The sequence below is a fragment of the Malaclemys terrapin genome, chromosome 17, assembly GCF_027887155.1.
Source record: "Malaclemys terrapin pileata isolate rMalTer1 chromosome 17, rMalTer1.hap1, whole genome shotgun sequence".
In the NCBI taxonomy this organism is placed as follows: Eukaryota; Metazoa; Chordata; order Testudines; family Emydidae; genus Malaclemys; species Malaclemys terrapin.
Window position 1 is genome coordinate 21,964,573 of NC_071521.1, and position 21,553 is coordinate 21,986,125.

The following is a 21,553-nucleotide window of genomic DNA, read 5'->3' on the forward strand; positions in this document are numbered from 1 at the left end:
CACTGGAATAAACCGCTTTATGGTCCGGTTTGGACTTTACCAGCTCTTGCAAAATGGTGTTTTAAGTTACATGACATCAAAGTATACGTAGCGTGGACCAAATTCTCAGATGGTGTAAACTGGCCTCACCTGACTGGAATCAATGGTGCCACTGCAGTCAACGGAGGTACGCGGATTTATGCCAGCTGAGGATCTGGCCCACTGAGTCTGGAAATACTGTACAGTCCAATGCCTTCTGCAATGGCCACCAGCCCTTGGGGTTCAAGTACTGGAGGGGGAAGGTAGCTGCTGCTACGCCACGCCATGGCATAGACCAGCCAGGCAGGACAGGTCAGCGCACCCAGGTGGGGCTGTGTTTCAGTGTCACACTGCAGACAGGTTTGCTTTTAAAAAATGTATCTACATTCCACATGCAAGAGTTAAATATACCAACAGCTTTGCACGCACACACGCACACACACACTGTACATGGGGGAGCGCCTGCCTGCTGTGCAGTTGCTAGAGAATTGATTAGATAGTGCAATGGGGTTAAAGGCCGGCATTGCTGGCCACATTCATTCCCCACTGCCTGCACAAACGGATTTACAGGAGACAACGGCGCCTGGATACGTACGAGGCGGGATGAATCGGGCAGAGCATGGACAAGAACCTTGGGAATGGGCAAGTGCCCCTCCGAGCGCCCCCTTTTCTGCGGCTTGTCCATTGAATGTGTGGTGGTGACTTGGTCACCGTGATGGGTGGGCTGTGTCTAGTCTCTGTTTGCAGAGATGCCGGTGACGCCAGGCTGACGGCGAGCTCTTGTGGCGTGTTCAGAGGAGGCCTGGTGGTGGTGCTAGTGAGCTCACTTTTCAGGTTCAATGGTGAGTGCAGGTCCGGTGGGTAAGCCAGTGTGTGTGTAGCACTGTAGTCATGCCCAGGGCACACCGCTCACAACAGCTCGTTAGTGGTGCTGGGAGGCCACGCTGTGACACTAGACGCACTTGAGGGCATTCGGCAGGAACGTCAGAAAGCCTTTGGCCGTTTGCTATGAAATACATTGCTGCGGCGTGAGCTCTGGAGATGCTGGGGCAGCGAGGCAGATGGCAAAGGCAAGGGATGGACCAAACTATCCAGAGCAGTGATGTCTGTGCGCGCCAGTGCCTGGTACATGGCGGTGCTGGGCTGGGCACCCATCTGCAGCGGTGCTCAGCGTGGCCTGGCCCGTACAAATGTCTTGTGTGCGGACGGACTTAAGGGGGCACTCAAAACACACTGACAGGACCTCACCAAGCAGCCAGCAGTGGTCCTCCGAGCCACCTGTGTCACAGCAGGGTGGAGTAGTGCCAGCAGTCGGGAGCTGAGGGAGGGAGGGAGGTGGTACCAGTGTGGCCATGTAGAAACAGACGTTTAATGTGGGTGCAGGGCGGGGGCCGGCTTGGTGCAGACAGGAGGGGTGGGTGAATAGGGAGCTGTGGACTTTATCGTCATCTGGCAATGGAGAGAGCTGGAGAAAAGGCTCTTCCCAACTGTAGCCAGAGGGAACATGTTTCATCAGCGGACTGTGTGGCGGCACCAGCTCCCTGAAATGACGACACTAGAACAGAGGCAGACATGTGCCTTGCATGCTGAGCTATGGACAGGAACCAGCAGCTCCAGTGCTACCACCACGTCACAGTCCTCCTGTGCCATGTGAAGTATGTGGCATCGGCTATGGTATTCCATACACGCGCTTAGGAACAAACAAGGTCTCAGCAAATTGTCCTCCACCCCCTGCAAAGGATGCAACATGTTTGTAACCATCCACTCCTTCCCTGCTTTTCCTGCCGCTGCTCCGTGGTGAGGGCAGCTGCCGTGGGCTATTCAGAGCCGTCTCTTGCCTTAATTCCAACTCATCTGCAGCCAGTGGCAATACTGAGTAAAAAATGGCATGACTTGGAAGTGATCATCTCTGTACAGTGCAGCTTCAGAACGGTCCCTAGTTCTGCAGTCTGGGGCGTTACGTGTCAGCAGGACCAGGAAGGGCAGGAGAGAGACAATGAAGTCACTGCGTATGGATGGAGGATGCGTCCCTCTTGACTCACCAGTAAGGACCCATCAGTGTCCCTTTGAAAGGAAGTCCTGGGCTGGGCCGTCTTAAACTAGGGACTGATGGCTCCTGCTGGAGGACGTCACACCACAGTGCTGACTGAGGGGTCGGAGAGGTTGAGTTGCCCGGTGATGTCAGTGGGATGATACTGCTGCAAAAGACAAATACACAGACAAGGAGAGCGAGATGTTAGGCAGCCCTGGCACTTGCCCGCCTGGCGCAGCTCATTCAACCGTGTGTCCCTACAGGGTAGCACTCAGGGATGAGGCAACGGCAGGAAAACTGTTGCAGTCTTAGTGTCAATTACAAATGCAATCAAAGCGTTTCCATAGGTTGCTGCAGACAGTTCCCAAGCATCCCTACAGCTGGGCTTGGAGGAGAGTTCACCGGAGACAGTACAGTTTCTACAGAATATGGCAGCTTCTAGAGCGCTCGGTGAGCAGTTCAGTCTCAGCTCCTGTGAGGACTGAGACCAAGAAACCCCGTGAATCAATTTGAGCCAGCCCATTGGGTCAGTTATCACTGGGCTGCTTCATTTCACTTTTAGTTCAGGGCACTTGGCTTCCTCGTCCCAATACGCCTGCTTTTGACTTTCCCCTCTAGTGGGTAAAGAAATGTGCCCCGTGATTTAGTTGTGATAAATCGTTGTTAATGTGAAAATGCCAACGTACGACATGCAGTAAAGATGTGGCCTGGAATTTGGTTCCTGCTTTTCCTACAGATTGAGTTTGGCAAAAGCTCATTTGGAAAAGTCTCCCCCACCCCTCACGGGAGATACCTGTAGGGAGGCAGAAATTGGTTTGAACTGCTAGTTCCCAAAACTCCTCCCTCCCCAAGAAAAGGCTTTTAAAACTAAACAGACTTCCTTTCTGCTGATAGGCTCCCTGCCTGAGCTCCATAACCCCAAGCACTGTGCCCTCCAAACCCACCACCATGAGCTCAGGGAAAGGGTGCAACATCACCCAGAAGGGAAAGGAGGGGTTTACAGATCCCAGACATGGCCTGTCAGTCCCATGTCCTTGTCACATTGGTATAGGGTGACCAGAGGTCCTGATTTTATAGTGACAGTCCCCATTTTTGGGTCTTTTTCTTATATAGGCTCCTATTACTCCCCACCCCCTTCCAATTTTTCACACTTGCTGTCTGGTCACCCTACATTGGTAGGATAATCCCCTCCTGCACAGCTAAGGCAGTGCCCACTGAAGCCAAAGGAAGGAGGTTCCAAAGGGCCCCTAAAGAGGAACTTCCAACTTTCCTCCATTTGGGTCTTAATCTCTATTTATAGACAAATCAATTCTCAGAGACAATCCTCTCCCTCCCCAGCCCTGCCCCTACTAACCACTTCCTTCTGGCCCTGCTGGAGCCCTGCTCCCGGAGCACAGAAAACCAGTGCAGGGTTTATATACTGAACAGTCAGGACAGAAATCGACAATACTCTGATCACCCCTCTGGCCAGCAGGGTCAGCTGCATGCCATGCTCTGTGTGTGAGGAATATGGACTCTCAGGTGTTGTCCAGGGCAGTCTGGGACCTCGGGTGGGCTCTGTAACGATTGGTTGCCCACCAAAGTGTTTTTCAGTGGATTGCATGGCTCTCAGTGGGATCTTCGGGGATTGCCTGGCATTTATTTGTGCCTTGTGCTGTGTTTTTCATGAGCGTGTCCATCTCACTCTGTATCTACTGGTATTTTGCCATTTTGTACTGTTTCTAGGGGATTATGTGCATCTCAGGTTTGTCTATAGGCGTTATGGCCTCTCAAATGCCATCTAAGGACTAGAGCAGATGCAGTGTGAGCTCGGGCTGTCTTGGGGGACTCTGCTCTGTCACTGGGTGTTACATGCAGCACAAGCAGTGTCTATAAGGGACGCTCCATAGTTACAGCTCACGTGAGTTTTACACTTAAAGCCACAATCCCGTCTCTTGGTTCTCTAGGAAACATACACTATTGGGAGAAAGATTCCAGCAATTGTTCTTTGAATACTAAATGAACGTTCTGGACATGCCAAGTAATTCCAGTAATAAGTTTATGAGCTAAAATTAATGTTAAAATTGGGCCTTCAATTGTCCCAAACCCACAACCATTGTCTAGTTACACAAACCCCAGCCGAGAAGTGAAGCCTGGGGATATCTGGTGCAATGGGTAGTTTTTAGAAGCACTTTTAAGGACTATTCCCCATTATTTTTTGTAAATGAAAGTTTCTCCTCTAGCAGAGGCTGAAGAGTAGTGGCCCCCTTCAGAGAAACTCAGCATGACTGTTCTCTCAAAATGGCTGCCGTTTCCTATCACGCTCAATGGGACTTAGGCTGCCCTTAGCAAAGATGTCGCCCAATTCCATTCATCGGTACTGCACAGGGCTCTTCGCTGCCTTCTGACTGTACTTCTCTGGAAGCAATTTGGCTTCGTTTCCACTGAAGAAATATGGGAGGCGTTGGGCATCTTCGTGAAAGGCTTTAAACCCATTGAGAGTAAGAGATGATGCCATTTTGAAAGAGGGACTGTCTGCACCCCACCCTCCTTAACCTCCAAACCCCTCTGGCTCCTGGAGGTAAGTGCGGCCCATCACCTCCAGCAGCTCTCACTAGCTGCTTTTCCCCAGGAGGTGGACAAGTGGCGAAGGCATCCAGCCAATCAGAGGGGTTTTCCCCTTGGGAAGGGCTGAAAATGATGTGAGGGCTGGAGCTTCTCCACTCATTGGCTGAGACTGGCTCCAGCAGCGCTTAATATTGTGTTGCTCCAAAGAGTTGGCAATAGTGCACGTGTGTGTACATGTATGGATGTGAGTGTGCACGTGTGCCCACATGCATGCAAGGAATGTCTGGGGTTCAGAAGGCATTTGGGGGAGCCTGCCCCGGGGAATGTGCAGGACAGGAAGGGGGGGAAACGGCGAGGCATGCTCTGGCTGATTTGCATTGCACTGTCAACACAAAGCAGCTGTAAGCCCATGTAACTGGCCAGGGCCAGACTGGCATAAAGCAGCCAGTGTCCTGCTGAATTTAGCCATAAATGTCACAATACAAGACAGTGATTTCAGATTGAAACGATGTATCTGTCAATCATTAGACTATACATGGCAACGGTTGTGTGGTTTCTTGGTTAGTGTTCATAGACGACATTTTAAACAATTTTAAAACCAAGGAAATGTCTATATAAAAGCTGTGTTCAGCTGGACTTCATGTTGAGATCACTTATCGGGTAGTATACATTAGGGGGTGCTGTAATTATCCCCAGACCAAGCACTATCAAGCCAAGAACATCAGCGCTCAAGTTGACTGTAGAAGAAACTCAAGCGTGTTAAGGTATGGAAATGGAGTTGAGGTGCCCAAACAACCTGAAGTCTGCCTTGTAGTGACAAAAACCAGACAACAAGCGAACGTCTTTACAACCCTGTTTAATCTAATCTGGGATCCCAGGCCAAGGGCTGAACTATCCTCCCTTCCAGTTGCAGGGAACACAGCAGCGGGACAGACTGGGCATGGGGGGGAGACGTGCCAGCTATCAGCCATGGCACCTGCTGCCCTCGGCAGAGCCACCCCTGAGCTGGCAGAGCCTCCACCCACCCCCACACAACCAGCGGCAGGGAGTCTTGGCCGCTCCTGTCTCCTTGGGATAACGGGGCACAAGACGATCCCTGTGAACTAGACCAAGGTTGGGGTGCACCTTCCCGTGCCCGCTTGTGCGAGGGCCACAGGCTGTGCTCGGTGGGGCAGGCTGTGGTGGGGAGCGAGGCCAGTGACCTGGCCAGGAGCGTGAAGGGCTGGCTGGAGGGTGAGATCCTTCACGCTGCTGCTCTGAGGGGTGCCGGTGCCCTGCTGCTGGGCTGGGCGCCTGCTGGAGGCATCATGCTGGGACATACTGGAGAGCAGTGAAGGGTTGCAGGAATAGGGCACTGCTATAGAGAGTAACTGGGGAGGGGTATGGCCCCCAGCCTCAGTACAGTGTCACGCCTTTCCTTCCCTGGGGTGGGAGCCCCGGGAGTCTGGGGGACGCCTGGCGGTGCTCTCACATGAGCAGCACCTACCTGTGTGTGGGGGTGTCAAATAGTCCAGGCCCCAGGCAGTCCTGACATGCACACTGAGCCCTCTCGCCCCACAGCGGAGCACTTAGCCCAGCTGGCCTGCCTCTGACCCAGCTCCCGGCCCCCACATTCCAGTCCAGACACTTACCCCTCTCCCCTGCCCATGGCACTCCAGCCCCACTCTGGGTTAGCGGTTAACTTTGGAACAAGGGGCCTCATTTCCTCTTTGGTTTCCTTGGTCTTGGGGGTCGGCATTAGTCACAAATGCCACACACAAAACCCACGAAGGAACCTTTCAGCTCTGTAGCCCAGCCCAGCTCCCCAGAGCCTCCCCCCTCCCTCCTCCTCCTTCCTCACCCTCTGCTCCCCCCTCCGTGCTCCGTGCTTTGAGGTGGAGAGACATTTAGCGGGAGTGACATCATGGGGCCCCCAGCAGGCAATCTCACCTCACACCCTCCTGCCTGCTCAGCGGTACTGGGTTTCGGGGATGTGATGTGATGTGATGGGGGGGTCATTAGTGCAGGCTGAGAGCTTCTCCACCTGGAGAGTGCAGCACGGGTAACACTAGCGCTGTGGTTCCTTCCAGTCTGCTGTCTCTGATCCCTTCCTCAAGGTGCTGGGGGGCTTCCCCTGCGTTCTCTGAACCAGCTGGCATGTGCTGCATATCCTGAGATGACAGCCAAGGTAAAGGATCCCGTTTGGTGAGATGGCAGCAGCAGTGGCTTCTAGGGAAGGGGCAGCCCAACCCGGCCCGGCTGAGGGCTTGGCTGGTCAGCAGCTTGCTAGTGCACATTGGGCCTGATCCAAACCGTGCTCTACATCACTTGGGAGCAAGCCTCTACTTTAGCGTAAAATGGAGTCACCCCCATTTTGCATACAGAGCCATGGCCCAGAGAGACTACATGTCCCATCATGCATTGGGAACAAGATGGACCATCACATGCTAGTTCCTGAAGGTCCCTCTAGTCTCTGTGGGCTGCACCTCTGTGTTAAAGGTTAAGTGAATTGCAGAACATGGCGGGCTGCGTTTTGCCACCCCAGTTTCATTAATGGTGCTCCGTTCCCAGCCATGCATCATGTCTAACAGCCTCCATGTGAACCTGCCCTGAGCAAATCGGCAATGGGCAGAAATCTGCAGATCAGGGCAGGTCGGAGGTGTTTCAGCAGCCTGTTAACTGTGATGCCTGGCCCCAAATGGATCTCCTGTATTGAACTGCTACAACAGATTAGCCAAACTGCAGAGAGTGGCACCGTGCAAAGGGCACAGATGGGGTATTGGCTTTTAGTTCAACAGCCCAACCTGATTGAGTTGTGTCTGAACTGCTAACTGGAGAGGACACGGTATTTCCGTTTGACATTAGCTGGGCTTTAGAGGCAGCAAGCAGCGAAACACACTATTTGAATCAGGTTGGGATTTTAAAAACTCCTCTCTCAACCATCGGTGTCTCTCTTCTAGAGCTGAATTAATGCCGCTCATAACCAGAGACAGCTCTTCCTTGTGCACTTAGCAGTAAGTCCTGAGTGCTCTCAGTCACAAACAAAAACCACATGTAGAGAATGTGACACGCATGGCTCTCGGTGAGGTGAGACAGTGCCTAAATTAAACCGGGGTGATCAGTTCAGGCATACAATGACAAACAGTTACAGGAACACTCAGGAACAGGAAAAAAAATAGTCATTGTTTTCCAAAGGTCAGCACCAGTACGGTGAGTAAACTCAAAACTCATCCAGTCAAAAACAAAACAAAAAACTCGGTAGCATCTCCAAACTCATCACAGGACTACAGACCAGCTCCTGCCTGCTCTCCAGGAGTCCCCGAACCCTTTCAGGTACACGGGAAGACTGACTCACTGACTGACTGTTGACGAACATGAGGCTATGCATGTACACTGGCAGCTTCGGGATGGGTGTGTGGTAGTCGATGGGATGGCAGAAAAGAGAGAGAGAGAGAAAGAGAGAGGGCAGAATTGTTCTTCTTCCTCTTACCGTATCTTTGGAGGACCTACGTCTCTTGAAGCTGGAGGCCAGGGTGGAGGTGATGGACCTAAAAGTGGCTTTCTTTTTAGGGTCAGGTTCTGCTCTACCACTTTTTCTATCCTAAAATGAATATGTATAAGTGATTAGATCTCTAGTGTGTTGTTTGAATCTCTAAATCTAGTTGAATACTGCCCCATGTTATGTCCTTCATTTAGGTAAGACGGCTACTGGAGATGTTCTGCCGGTGTCACTCCCAACTCCTCCACGAGGGGCCATCATGGCCCTAACTTGAATAAGGAATTACAAAAGGGCTGTGACTAGCTGGAATGGCCTAGGATCTGGAGAAATGCAAACCCCTTGGGGGAAGTAGCCCTGTTCTTTTCTGTGTCCATTTACAGGTCTGTATGGCTAGCCTAAATTCCCGGGGGAGCCATTTCAAATTCAGTGGCTAAATGACATTTTGTTCCTAACAGACTTGTCTGCATGACTCCTGCCCCTTGCTTCCAGAACTAGTCTAGCTAGACCGAGAGGTGAGATGCTGCACCTACCACTAAAAAAAAATGCTCTGGGCCTTTTCTGAAGCTGAATCCTAGCGCCACAAGAGAGAGAGAGGACTGCATTGAAAGAGAAGTCATTGTATGAATATTCTGTAAAAAATGTATTCAAAAATTTAAATGATGCATTTGAGCAAAGCTGAACGTTTTCCAAAGAAAAAGGAAAAAAAAGGAAAAGAAAGGAAAGAAGCGAAGCGTTAGCGCTATGATATCATCAGGGGTTGGAATGAACTCAAAGAGAAACAGAACTCAAAAATGTAGCCATGGGTGTTAGATAGTCGGACCTGGTTAATAGAGGCTGGGAGCACCAGCCGCCGGGGGCAGAGGGCGTTGTTAGCGGTGGGGACCAGCCAGATACCACGACGGCAGAACAATTCCTCCCCAGTTGCTTTAGTGCCAATGAGCGTGACCTTTTCGGATGGGGAAGGAGTAACCAGGTCTGGCTCTACTACCGCCCGGGGGTAACCAAAATGTATCCCGCTGGTGCGTAGTGCATGCTCGGGGGATACATTTCCTCCTCCTTTTCAGTACTCTCTTTTGCGGACATGCACAAACGGAAAAGAAAGCAAGATGGATGGAATGAAATGTCTTTTTCTTCCATGGCATCTCAGGAAATAGCCATGGCAAAACTGTGATCCCAAAACCCATTATTTTTGTTTGTTTGGTTTAACAAATAAATCTTTCCACTTGCCTACCTTCTAGTAATGTACCAGATACTAGTGGTCTGACGTTTCCTCCTGTGGAAAAGTCTTACATTGTCAAACTGATCTTTATCATGAGACTCTGTTTATACCCACAGGGTGACATGCGTAGCTCACAGTCCCACAGATTCTGCCCAGTGACCCAGTGCAGTATTTTCTAGAAGGTTGGCAAGTGAAAAATGGCAGTGTGACTCTAGTGCTCTGTCCCAGCAGACTTAACCACTTCAGTGCTGCTGCTTTTTGGAAGCAAAGGAAACCAGAAATGGCTTTTGCAATCTGTATTGGTGAACGGAGCCCAAGAGCTCCAGTCCACATTCGTTACCCGTTGCTGCTTTCAGGGAGGTCATTTACCACTGAGCAGCCCTTTCCCATGTCATAGTCAATGCTGCTATCACATGGCCATTTCATTTCACTTGTTTACAGCAACACTGCTTTTAAGGTTCCCAATCATTGTTTCTCTCTCTTTCATTCACACTTTCTTTGGATAGTGGTTTCCTTTCGTCGGATAAAGGATCTGTTCCTCTTTGAACGCTGGTTTGCTTCCCCAAACACGAGAAACAGCCCGGACAGTTCAGAGAGAAACTCCAGATGTCCTAAACTGGGGCCAGGGACATAGCAAGGGTTAATCCCATAGCAGCTGGGAAAGAGAGAAAGTTTAGCCAGGCCGGCTGGGCCGGGCTCACTTATGTTGCTACGATAAGGTGTCAGACACACCAGATTCCCTCCAGATCCTGCCTCACTTGAGGGGCAAGGAGAAATGATCCCTTTGTAGACAAGAGAATCCATAGCAAGCAATGGCCCTTTGGCATGAGCCCTGGGGAATCGGTGTGCTAACAGTAACTGGCATTATTAGCCCCCAGCGTGAATTGTGGGCATCAAGAGATGCCCACCTCTCTGAATCTGTGGAATCCAATTGACAAGAGCACACACCACCTCTTTTTGGAATCGGTCCCAGTTATGAAGGTTGCAACTGCACTTACACGGGGGGTTGCTTTGGCTGTGTTTCATGAATGGTCACGTGAGCCTTTCCCCACACAGCCAGCAGCAGAACCGGGCGCTCATCGACAGCAGCTTAATGCTGTGCTCATCTGCTGTCAAGCGCAGTCAGATACTGGTCCGTCAATGCAATGGCGTTTAAAGGAGCTGTGCTGGCACTGTTCGCTCAAATCGAATGAGACCCGGCTCTTGCACGTAGTCTCCAGCCGAGCAATGTGCCAGACCACCCCTGGGAGCACAGTTGAGAATGAAGCGATTTTTGCCAGGTGTCCTGGTTAGATTTGTGCACCACTCACCTCCTGGGAGAGATTGCATCAGACCGTGTGTTAGTGCCAAGGGGAGTTCCCATTGAGAAGGCAGGGAATCCATGCCTTGGTTGCTAGCAGCACAGTCACCCCCGTGGTTAGTGGGGACCCAGGGAAAGGGATGGGGGGGGCCCCTGGGCTATCCCATAGCTCTGTAGTCACTGATTTGGTGAAGTAATGGAAAACGCACCTGTTGGAGATTTGCTCTAAAAACGGTTTGTCCTACCTGCAGGTTTTTCCGCCACACATTAACGGCTGCAAACGCCAGCTGCATCTGCTTCCTCCGCGCATCCTTATGCCTTTTGTAAGCTATTTCTATGAATATTAAAAATATCCCGGCAACAATACCTCCAGCCACCAGCATAAATACACCTGAAATAAGCAGGAAAGTTACACAGAGGACAATGGAAACAGCATCATGATACTTCATTTCCCAATAACCCTTTGCATGTCAATAGCTTCTTGCAGCCAGGGATTCTGCCCCCAGACATGCCCAAGGTGGAGCACAGCAGAAGGCGAATACTGCAGAGCCTTTCCATGAGGATTCATTTGCATTTTTTACTGTAGTTGCTTCAGCTATGTTGACACCCTTTTTTCACTCACTTCCTGGGAATATCCTCGCAGCGCCTTTACCAGCAGGGATGTTCATGGGAAGAGGGAATTGGAAGGGAATACTGCTGAATATTAATGACAAGCTAATCCTGAGTTTGGATTATTATTATTGGTTGTATCACTGTAGTATCCAGAGGCTGCAATCAGGGACAAGGGCTGTACAAACAACTGACAGAGACACCAGCCACCCCAGAGAGTTCCCAGGGATACACCGTGAGCCTGATTCTTGGAGTTTATGTTTAGGCAGTCAGGGGACAGACACATACCAGGTGAGCTCTGTGTCCACTCGCGGGTGTGAGTGTGTGTGTGTGTAGTGCGGTTGCACATGGTGCCCCTTGCCCGTGGTGACCACTTTGGTGGCCAAAACTTTGGGGTGGGAGCAGGGGAAATCAATTGTAGAGGGATGGGACAGTAGAGGTGTGGGGCAGGAGAAGGGAGGGAGGAGATGGTCTCTCTCTGGGCAGTCCTCACACTTGCTCTGGGAACACTGACCAGTGATGCATACAGGCAGCACAGCTTGGACCCCAAACACCCCCAAAAAACACTGGGGAAGGAGCCACTGATGCAGCATTACTGTTGGGACTTCCTGCGTGATTCCCTGTAGGGTGAGGATGTCTGAGAAAACTGCCATCTGTTTGCAGACAATTTGCAAACAGGAAACACGGCAAAACTAATTGAACAAATTATTCCTTCCCAAGTATGGCAGCCCACCCCCAGTAGGTATTTCTCCCCATTTTCCAGAGGGAGAAACTGAGGCGAAGCAACTTGTCCAAAGTCACACAGTGAGTCTGGGGCCCTGTACCCCAGCCTCCTGCTCTAGCCACTAGACGTGCTGCCTTCCTTACATTCTTGGCTCGCGATGCTGGGCTTGTTTTCTCCTGCCCTGGTTCCCTTGAGGCTCTGGCTGGATGCTGGTCTCTGCCTTGGGGACTGGCTGTGATTTCACTGTGGCTTGGCTGGAGGAGCGGGAGGTGAGTCGTGCTCAGAGAGGGTGACCTTTAAAATCACAGGCATGCTAACGGGACCTCAAAGGGGAAGATTGGGGGTGCAGGGGCCTTTCAGAGCCATTTCCGATCCCCCAGTGGGAACAGGACACTGCTCAACACCGCAAACTCCCAGACCACAGGGACGCGCAGCCCCAGAAGTGGAGTTTAGACCTCAGGAGAGCTCAGAGGGTTACAGTGAAGGAAAGCAGGTTAGTGAGCCAATGGGAAGAAAGAGGTTTGCAGAACAAACCTGCCATATTTTCAAAGGTGAGTGTTGCTGGGGCATTGCTACGGGAATCACACTCCTGATACCTCACCCAAGTCTTGTCCAAATCCTCCATGAAGCCGTTCTCGTGGGATCTGAAAGCACAAGGAGACAATACAGAGCATCACTGGAGACCACCGCCTGGCCCAATGGGAGCGCGCATTGATGCTACGGGAGCAGGGGAACGTCCGAAACGCCAGCCTGTCTCATTCACATCAGTGCCCACATCCGCCCCACTCTCTGCACTTCAGCTTCACTGCCCCTTAGGCTACAGGCTAGAAGGAGATGCTCTGCCTTTGCTCTTGGCAGGCTGTGCTAGAAGGGGGGTGACGTGTGTGCAAATGGGCGGAGGAGCACATGATGGCTGCAGGCAGAGAACTGTGTGTGCATTACACAGCAGGCGTGTATATTCTATGTAGTCCTGCCTACAGTAAACCCGTGCACGTGTCGTGTGTGTGGCTGTTACACTGGGTGTGCAAACGTGCATTGGTGAAGTGTCTGGGGCGCAGTTAGTGCCACGGCCCGTCATTACGCAGTCCAAAGGCAGAGTTCGGGGGCTGTGGGGAGATTAAATCCACCTGTCAGGTCGTGCCCAAGTAAAGCAAACCCCTCAAAGTGCAGCTCAAAGACAGGCTCCATGTCCGTCAGCTCTCGCAGCCCGGAACCAGTGGGCTCAGTTCATGAGAGAAGCTCCGTTCCCCGAGCACAGAGAGGCCTAGGCTGGGCAGCGAGCGGCAGCCGAGGGGGAACCAGGGGCGTCTGGACAGAGTGGGGCGACTAGCCGCTAGGAGATTATAATAATTAAAATCCAGGAAACCCCGTATCTTCAGCTTCTAGAAGGCCAGACCCTAACATCGCCTGGTCCCCAGTCAGAGCCAATCCCGTGTAACTATGGAGACAGGGGACTGCAGACCAGCGGAAGGGTTGACAGTGTGCTGAAGAGGGCCGGGGGCGTGAATACTGGCGTCTGCACCCGGAACCAGCAGCTCATGGCGCTCGGCGCTCCAGGGCAGCATCCCGAGGCCAGAGTTGCTCAGCTGGAGGAGCAGAGAGAGCCAGCATATGGGGTCATCGTGGAGTTGGCCCATCTCAGCACTGTTCCCTTCTCCTCCCATTGAGGCAGCCAGCTCTGTGCTGGATGTACAGTGAGTGGACAGGAGCGACACCCCCACCAGATGGGACCCAGCTTCCAACAGGCAGAAGGGCCTGAGGAGGGTGCTCCAGGGGATGGGGTTACAGGTGGGGGGTGAAGGCAGCGGGTGTGCTCCAAAGACTGGCACACTGGCTAGCGTTGAAGGGATGGGAGTTCAGTTCCCAACTGACGCCTGCGGTGTGCCCTGGGGGCAAGTCCCCTCTCTCTTTACATCCCAAGCCAAGGTCCATCCCGATTTCTCTTTAGATGGGAGCTCGTCATTCTGTCTGCGTCTCTGAATTCCCTCTAATTCTGCAGTATCAGTTTGGAGCTGGGGTGCCCAGCACCGCACGCAGGGTAGCGATGAGGCCGCACCACTGATTTATATGAAGGCCTGGCAGGATTGTCTGTATTTTTCTCCCTCTCATTCCCTAGGTATCCTAACAGCTTGTTGGCTTTCTCGACCACGGCTGCCCACTGAGCAAAGGTCTCCACTGAGCTCTCCATGCTGACGCCCACGCCCTATCCTGAGTTGACCCAGTTAATTTACAGTCAATACAGAGTTTCATCTGCCATCATGCTGTCCATCCCCTGCCCTTGGCTGGTCCCTCTGAAGTTCTCACCGTCTTCTCTGGTCTTGACTAACCTCAATAATTTTGTCTCACCTGTCAGTTTTGTCACTTCCCTGCTCGCTCCCTTTCCCGCACCCATTGATAAATGTATTGAACCACTCCGAGCCTAAAACAGAATCGGTGTGGCTCCCTGCTCTTAACCTTCTACTGACGAATGAAAAAGATTGACTCCTACCCTTATTTTCCTGTGTCTTAGCCAGTTTTTGATCCATGGCAATACTTGACCTTTTACCCCATATGCAAGGAAGTCCTTTCTGCACAGAGCCCAATTAGCCTGCGGAGCTGATTGCCACAGGATATCGTTAATAACGAGTGTTTAGCAAGATTGAACAAGGGACTGGCCATTTCCAACAAGAATACCCAGAAGGCTCTGAGTAAATATTCAAAGAATCAACAATGGCTCTTGCAGGGCTATGAACTCACTTGCTTCAGAGCAAAAGCCAGCCTCTAACTATTGGGGCAGGTTATCCACATCTGCCTACTGCAGAATCTCTTGCACCTTCCTCTGATGCATGTGGCACTGGCACCTGTCAGAGACAGGACGCCGGGCTAGATGGACCTCGTACATGGACCATGCCTATGTTCCTGTGCTTTCTAACTACTGCAGCCACAAATTCATCGAGCTGGGTGATATCTGGCTCATGAAACCACTAACCCTGAACTGATGGAGGAAGATTATAGGCACACATCTGCACTGTTCTTTATCAACACTTCTAACAGATGGGTTATGGGTACTGGTGCTGCTGCCTATGGGAGACAGAGCCTAGCTGGGCTCTCAGAGCCTATGGGGAGTTCACGGTGCTGGCAACTAGGAAAAAACCTTCCTAGTTATTATATACTGAGCCCATGTGGGTCAGAGAGACGATGGACATGGAGGCAGAGCGCCCCAATGCCTTCCATTGTCCAAGAGCTGGAAAAAAACAGCCAATCCCTCCCCCTCCCCACCTTATGAAGGGGTAACTCTGAGAATGCTTGTGTTTTCTTTAAAAATAATCTGAGCATTTTCCTCCCCAAGTATGGTGATAATCTTCCCCTTGGAGCTGAGACCCCGGACACCCAGTCTCAGCCAGATGGGACCTTTCACCTCCAAGTTGCCCAGGGAACAGAAGTGGCTTATCATGTGGAATCAGGTTCAAAGAGCCTCTGATTCCATTGCCGGGATCTCTAGCACCGCTTGGGCCAGGTCCGCAGTCCTGCTGGTTGGGGATCATTAGGCAGGTGCGGAGCAACAGCTCAGCAGAGGTATCCCGAGTCCTACTCTAGCCCCGCAGACACACAGCTGGTCACGTCCTAGCACATGCAATGTTTGGAGACTCAGAGCGCTCCCGGAGAGCCGTGTACAGACTTGAGGATGGCCAGGGAGACGTTCTGCTTCCAGGGGCTGTCTTTGCGCATCCCAATCCCAAAGCCAGAGCGGAAGAAAAGCTCCCCTGTTGTCACCAGGTCACACTTCTGGGAGGCTTCGAACTCCAGCACTGCCGAGTCCCAGATGAAGGCGTGGAGCTTGCTAACGCAGCACGGAGAAAGGAGAAGCCAGGTCAGTGTGGCAGCATGGACTGGCTTGTCTTAAATTACCACAGCTGCAGGATCTGCAGAGGGCGGTGACTGTTGTCAGCTCTAATAGAACCATCGGGCAGCCCCCAATGTGATCCGCGCAGCAGCCCCGTTTTGAAGGGCAGACGCGATTTCAGAGCCGTAATACACTGCACCATGAATGCGAAATGGGGAGACACCATCTCATGGTCCACAGGGGAAAGGCAGGTCCCAGCCCTGCTTTCTGCGTAGTAGGGAGAGGCCCTCTCCAGTCTGTATCCCACGACCCCGCCCCCCCCCAAAGCACCTCGCAGAGAAGTTTTACGCCTTTCTGTGCTTGCCCCAGGTATCATACACCCCCCAATACTCCTGCCCCCTAGAGCATTAGCACATCCTGGCATTATACCCCTCTACTCCTGCCCCCTAGAGCACCAGCAAAGTCCTGTGGACAACTTCACTCATGCCTGGTAGCCCTCTGGCACAGGGACCAGCCCCACCCCGCCCTGAGTCCCCTCAGAATTAATAGATTTAACCCCAGCCAGCCCCAGTGAAGCCTTGTGCCGATATCTGGCCCCCATCCCAGCCCTGCCCGGGCACAGACCAGCACCTCAAACGCCTTCCCTTAGTGCCAGGTCGCCAGGTCCCAGCCCACAGCCACCCAGGCCATTGTCTCCTAGGAAGATCCCCGTGTGGGCGGCAGCACTGACAGGCCGGGCTTGGCCCCGCACGCTGCACCAGGCCCTACACCCTGACCAACAGTGAGAGCCGCCGCCCCACACACTCAGCGAGCCTGCACGGCCCCCAGCCAGGCCCGCAGCCGCCAGGCAGGGCGCAGCCCCTCGCTCACTTGTCTCTGACGGCCTGGATGGCTTCGGCAGCGCTCTCGTAGTTGTGCTTCTCCATGTGCCGGTACATGGTGCTCAGCTCCACCTGCCGCCGGAAGTAAATGTCCACCGAGCTCTGCTTCACCGTGGCGTAGATGAACTTATCGGAGGGGTTCCGCAGCTGCAAGGCAAGGCAGAGCCGGCTGTGAGGGCTGGGCAGGGGAGCGGCTGGAGCCAGCAGTCCCAGTCATTCCCTCCCTCCGCGCCCTCCCGCCTCACAACTGAGTGCCCAGCTGCCGGCCCTCACTCGCTTGTCCAAACTGCTCCCTTCTCTGGTGAACCAGGGCCGGGCGCCTGACTCCCTTTGAGAATCCTGGCCCTCATCGGCAGTGCCCCCGAACTCTCATGGTGGGCCCTGTCTGTTCCGTGTCTGGCTTGTCTGACGTCAGCCGTCAGCTCTCTGGAGCAGAAAACGGGGGGTAGCTGGGTTTGTAAAGTGCGTGAGACATTATGAATCGTTTCCTGTTAGCTCAAGTTCCCTAAGCACTGACAATGACAGCGCCTTGATTTTTGGCTGTTTCTGGACAAGGTTCCCGGTTTGCTGGGTCAGTCGGCTGTTCCCTGTCACCACGCCATGTCAGCGCCTGCACCAGTATTTGAGAGAACCGGGGAGAACCGATGCCTTTGTGCTGAACACGAGCTGACAACTTTGGGGGGCTCATTGGGCCCTTCACACTTTGGAACCCCTCCCCCCATCACTGATTCTTATCATGTTTTCGCAGTGCTGGGGCGGGAGTTGTGCCTGCTTATAAAACAGTTGCTCCCAGGAGTTCCCTCCTGCCCTAGCCTGCAGGCCTCACTTCTCACTTCTCCTGCCCCCTCTCGCACAACAGCAAACAGCAGGAAGAGCAGATGGGCAGGGGGAATAGGGTATTGTCTAGAGCAGGTCCCATGGCTCAGGTGAGGGGAGCCAGCAGTGTCTCGCCCTGGGCCTCTCTCTGCTCTTCATAGCAGTGTCTGGGGAGCACGGCTGGGTCTGGGGAGGGACGCAAGGGGAGCATGGCTGGCTCTGGGGAGGAACGCAAGGGGAGCACGGCTGGGTCTGGGGAGGGACGCAAGGGGAGCACGGCTGGGTCTGGGGAGGGACGCAAGGGGAGCACGGCTGGGTCTGGGGAGGGACTCAAGGGGAGCATTTCCTTGGCTGCTACGCCTCAGCGTAGAACCTTGAGCACTCGTGTTTGGGGCTCCAAGATTATTGGCGCCAGAGATCAAGCTACAGGCCCCACTTCCCGGCCAGCAGATGCACATTAGACCATCGTATGTTTCCACATTTACCTGCCTCAGTGACACACACAAACCCTCTCAGAAAGACACACGCTAATTACCCTCGGGTCGTTAATGCCTGTGATTCTCTCTTCAGGTCTGTCTAACACCAGGAAGGCAGCCAGGTTGGCAGTGTAGGAAGCCACAATGATCATAGCAAAGCCAGCCCACACCATGCCAAGGATACGAGCAGAGAAGCTCCGGGGAGCACCTGAGGGGGGAAGGAGAAAGAGTTAGGAGCAAAGATGCAGCTCCACGTGTGTCAGCAAGTAGAGACTGCCAGAGCAGACAGGTACCCGGCGGGACACCATGGATCTGATACCCAGGGATGGAAAACAATCCCCCTTGTCTTGTCTGAACTACCACTGTCCGACCTGTCTCCACAGGGCATTATGGGGGTCACATGGCTGACTCCAGGCACCATTCTGTGACTGTCAGGGCACAGGTGCAAAGGGAGGACACAGGTCCAGTTTGCTGTATTGCTTCCCAGTGCAGAAGCCCCACACTTCCCCTCTGCCAGGGAGGCAAACAGCTCGGCCCTGGAAATGATTGTCCTTGGTCAGCAGTGCCTCCAAACAGGTCAGCTCTTGCCTGAGTGGAGAATTGGTCAGTGACACGGTGAGCCATGGTGGGACCGTGTCCCAGCCCGTGTGGAAGAGAAACCGATTGTCTTGGTGTGACAGCAGCTCCTTCCTCAGGAACTGCTTACACAGCAGAGAGAGTTCATGGCTAAAGGGGGGCCAGGCCAGTGACTGAGTGGGAGGCCCCAAGGAAGAGTGGGAGCTGTAAGCAGAGGTGATGTGTCTTCAGCAGAGGCACTCGTCCTTCTGAGTCAGCAGTGAGCCAGTGCCCCCACATGGTACAACTGAAGGTGCCATGTCCTCACCACCCACGGTCACTGAAGATCCCCTGGCACGTTTTTGTACTAGGAGCAGGCATGTTAGGCCAGAATGCAAAGACCGTAAGAACATAAGAACGGCCAGACTGGATCAGACCAAGGGTCCATCTAGCCCAGTGTCCTGTCTGCCAACAGTGGCCAATGCCAGGTGCCCCAGAGGGAGTGAACAGCACAGGCAATCATCCCATGTCATCTACTCCCAGCTTCTGGCACTCAGAAATTTAGGAACACCCAGAGCATGGAGTCGCATCCCTGACCATCTTGGCTAATAGCCATTGATGGACCATCCGCCATGACCAAAGCTGTCATTTGGCCAGGACACTGGGCCGATCTAAATCCCACCTGCAGTTTCCACTGAAGCAGGTAACACCTCTCACCCTACTGGGTGACCTGCTGGCTGTGCTCCTGCTGGACCGTGGGATGGAGAGACCCTGTGCACGTTGCACATGGGAGCCCTGAGCCTTTACGGATTATTAGCCTCCCATGTGAGAGCTTCTCCGGCATGTTCATTGTAGGAAACGGTGCAGTGCGGCCAGGCTGCCCTCCCCTGGGACATTACACGGCTCTCCAGTTCCCCTTTGGAAGCAGGCTGGGCTGCTCAGGACCTCTCACCTCCCTGGCTCCCTCTCTCCTCAGCTGGCCAGCATGCAGGGAGCACGAACCCTGCTCGGGAAACGTCTGAGCTTCAGAGAGCACCAGCGCCTCCTAAAGCCCAGTGTTCCCCACAGGTGTGCGCTGATACATGTGGGTATCGAGCCCCCGGCCAGTGTATTACAGCAGACTGCAGCATGCGGGCAGGGACCCAGCTGGTCTGGGAGCAGTCTTCCTCCACCCTGTCCCTCTGGGCGCCCTACTGGAGGGACTCCCAGAGCTCATGAGAGCTGCTGCTGGTCAGAAGAGTTCATCAGCTCAGCTACAGTGCTCCAGGGTGGCTGCCTGGACAGAGAGCAGCAGCCCATTGATACAGCTTAACTCAAGGAGTACAGATCCCTCTGGTCACAGAGCTCCCAGCCTGGACTTAGCAGAGGGCCCCTACCTGAGGGGGGCTCAGCAGTGGGGCCAGGAGCAGAGAGGAAGACACACCCAGGAAGGACTTGGTGCTGCCCCTCTGAGATGCTGCCACTCCAAAAGAGGGGAAGATGGATATGAAGCTCCCCCAGCATATTGGACTGGTGTCTCCCTCAGATCGGAGATGAAGCAACTGGGCCTGCTACTCCAAGGGCCCTGAAGTGTGCTAATGCCTTCTCAGTTCGTAGCATTTAAAGCAAGAAGGGACCACTCTGATCATCTAGTCTAACCTCCTGTATACGACAGCCCATTGAGGTTCCCTGAATTAACTCGTCTTGAACTCGAGCAGATCTTACCTTCTCCGATCCCAGAGTTCAGCAGCACTCCCCAAGAGAACCACATGGCCGAGGAGAGGGTCAGTGCGTCTTCCTCCTCTTCCTCACTGTTCACTTTGAACCGGCCAAACGGGCTGAAAAACAGGGCCAACCACTTTGCTGGCACACACCGCCCCAGGCACCCCCAGTGCTGCCCAGCACGTCCCATTCCCATGGCTGCTCCCCAATGCTCCCACACCGGGACCACACCCTGAAGCTGACTTCGGCATCTCCAGCCCAAACACAACTGTGCCCCATGGACCACAACCTCCTCCTGCAACATCACACAACCACCTCCCGCTTCCCAGGCCTTCCCTGCACGGTAGTTCTTCCCACTCCCATCCATTGGCGTCCCATTGCCGGGGGCATCTCCTCAGCATGGACCTGTCCCATTCCTGCAGCTCCCTAAAGCTTCCCCCAGAGCAGTGGGGCTCCCATCACAGGCACGTCTGCACTGATCTGATTTAGCCAGTCATGCTGCTACGTCGCCAGCCTCCAGCCTCTTTGCCCATGAAGAGAAAATCCTAAAAATCAAAATCGGCTCACAGCCCATTGAGAACTTGCAAGGTATGAATGGACTCAGGTCCCACATCAATTGTAGGAGAGCCTGGTGCCCACGGGTCCGGGGCTTTCTGGAGAGGGGGGAGTCACACTGCATGAAGGGCTGGACATGTAGCCTCTTGGGGAAATAAGGGAAGCAAATTCCAGAGTCCCCCGAGTCTGCCCTGGCCTGAACCCCCAGGTTTAACTCTAGGGGCTAGTAGCTGGGCATCTAGACTGTCACTGGGCCAAGGGTCAGGTTCCCACGTGTCCAGGAGCCAATCACTATAGCTCCATGGCTCCCAGAGCCACCCAGGAGCCAGCGCAGTCCATGGAGCCTTGGTTTAAGACGCTCCCTAGAGCTAACACTGCAGCGCTAGCGCTCGCCAACAGGCCTCGGGGAGCCCGTGTAGAGCATGTGTCAGTAACCCAGCTAGAGTCTCCTCCCTGTCCCCCCACCCTCCACACACGCCCCCACCCTCACCCAAACGTCAGTTACCTGAACCGGTCTAAGAGATATAACATCACGGCCACCACATGCACCGAGAGTCCCACCAGCAGCCACAGCGTGCTCTGGAAAGGCTGCATGAACGAGTCGAGGGTGCTGCGGGGGATTTCCTAGCACGGAGGGAGGAGAGGGAAGGAGCATTGGCACCTGGCCGGAAAGAGTCGTTTGGGAAACCAAATCCCTGCCAATCCACCACTCTGGCAGCCCCCTGCATCCAGCCCTGCCTCCCTCCCCGTCCTCTGCTTTGACCTGTTCCTGCAGGCGGGGGCTTGTAGTCACTGCTTGAAAGGGGAGGCTCCAGAGAC

General features: G+C 53.6%; 1 protein-coding gene across 18 annotated transcripts in view; it reads right to left on the reverse strand.

Annotated features, from left to right (window-relative positions):
* The window catches only part of GRIN1 (glutamate ionotropic receptor NMDA type subunit 1), a 70,262-nt gene continuing 48,709 nt past the window's right edge, over positions 1 to 21,553 (reverse strand). For 3 of the 18 annotated variants that reach the window (XM_054007496.1, XM_054007497.1, XM_054007495.1), the window contains 11 exons: positions 21,240 to 21,358; positions 20,183 to 20,295; positions 17,983 to 18,131; positions 16,621 to 16,778; positions 15,586 to 15,747; positions 12,462 to 12,571; positions 10,840 to 10,985; positions 8,606 to 8,671; positions 8,067 to 8,177; positions 6,527 to 6,747; positions 2,130 to 2,216 (listed from right to left, as the gene is read on the reverse strand). In XM_054007496.1, coding sequence (XP_053863471.1) covers positions 6,595 to 6,747; positions 8,067 to 8,177; positions 8,606 to 8,671; positions 10,840 to 10,985; positions 12,462 to 12,571; positions 15,586 to 15,747; positions 16,621 to 16,778; positions 17,983 to 18,131; positions 20,183 to 20,295; positions 21,240 to 21,358 — 1,287 coding nt within the window. In that variant the 3' untranslated portion in view covers positions 2,130 to 2,216; positions 6,527 to 6,594. Of the gene's footprint in view, positions 2,217 to 6,526; positions 6,748 to 8,066; positions 8,178 to 8,605; positions 8,672 to 9,306; positions 9,349 to 10,839; positions 10,986 to 12,461; positions 12,572 to 15,585; positions 15,748 to 16,620; positions 16,779 to 17,982; positions 18,132 to 20,182; positions 20,296 to 21,239; positions 21,359 to 21,553 lie in introns of those variants that run through there. The other 15 variants (XM_054007479.1, XM_054007481.1, XM_054007482.1 and 12 more) reach the window with 12 other exon arrangements.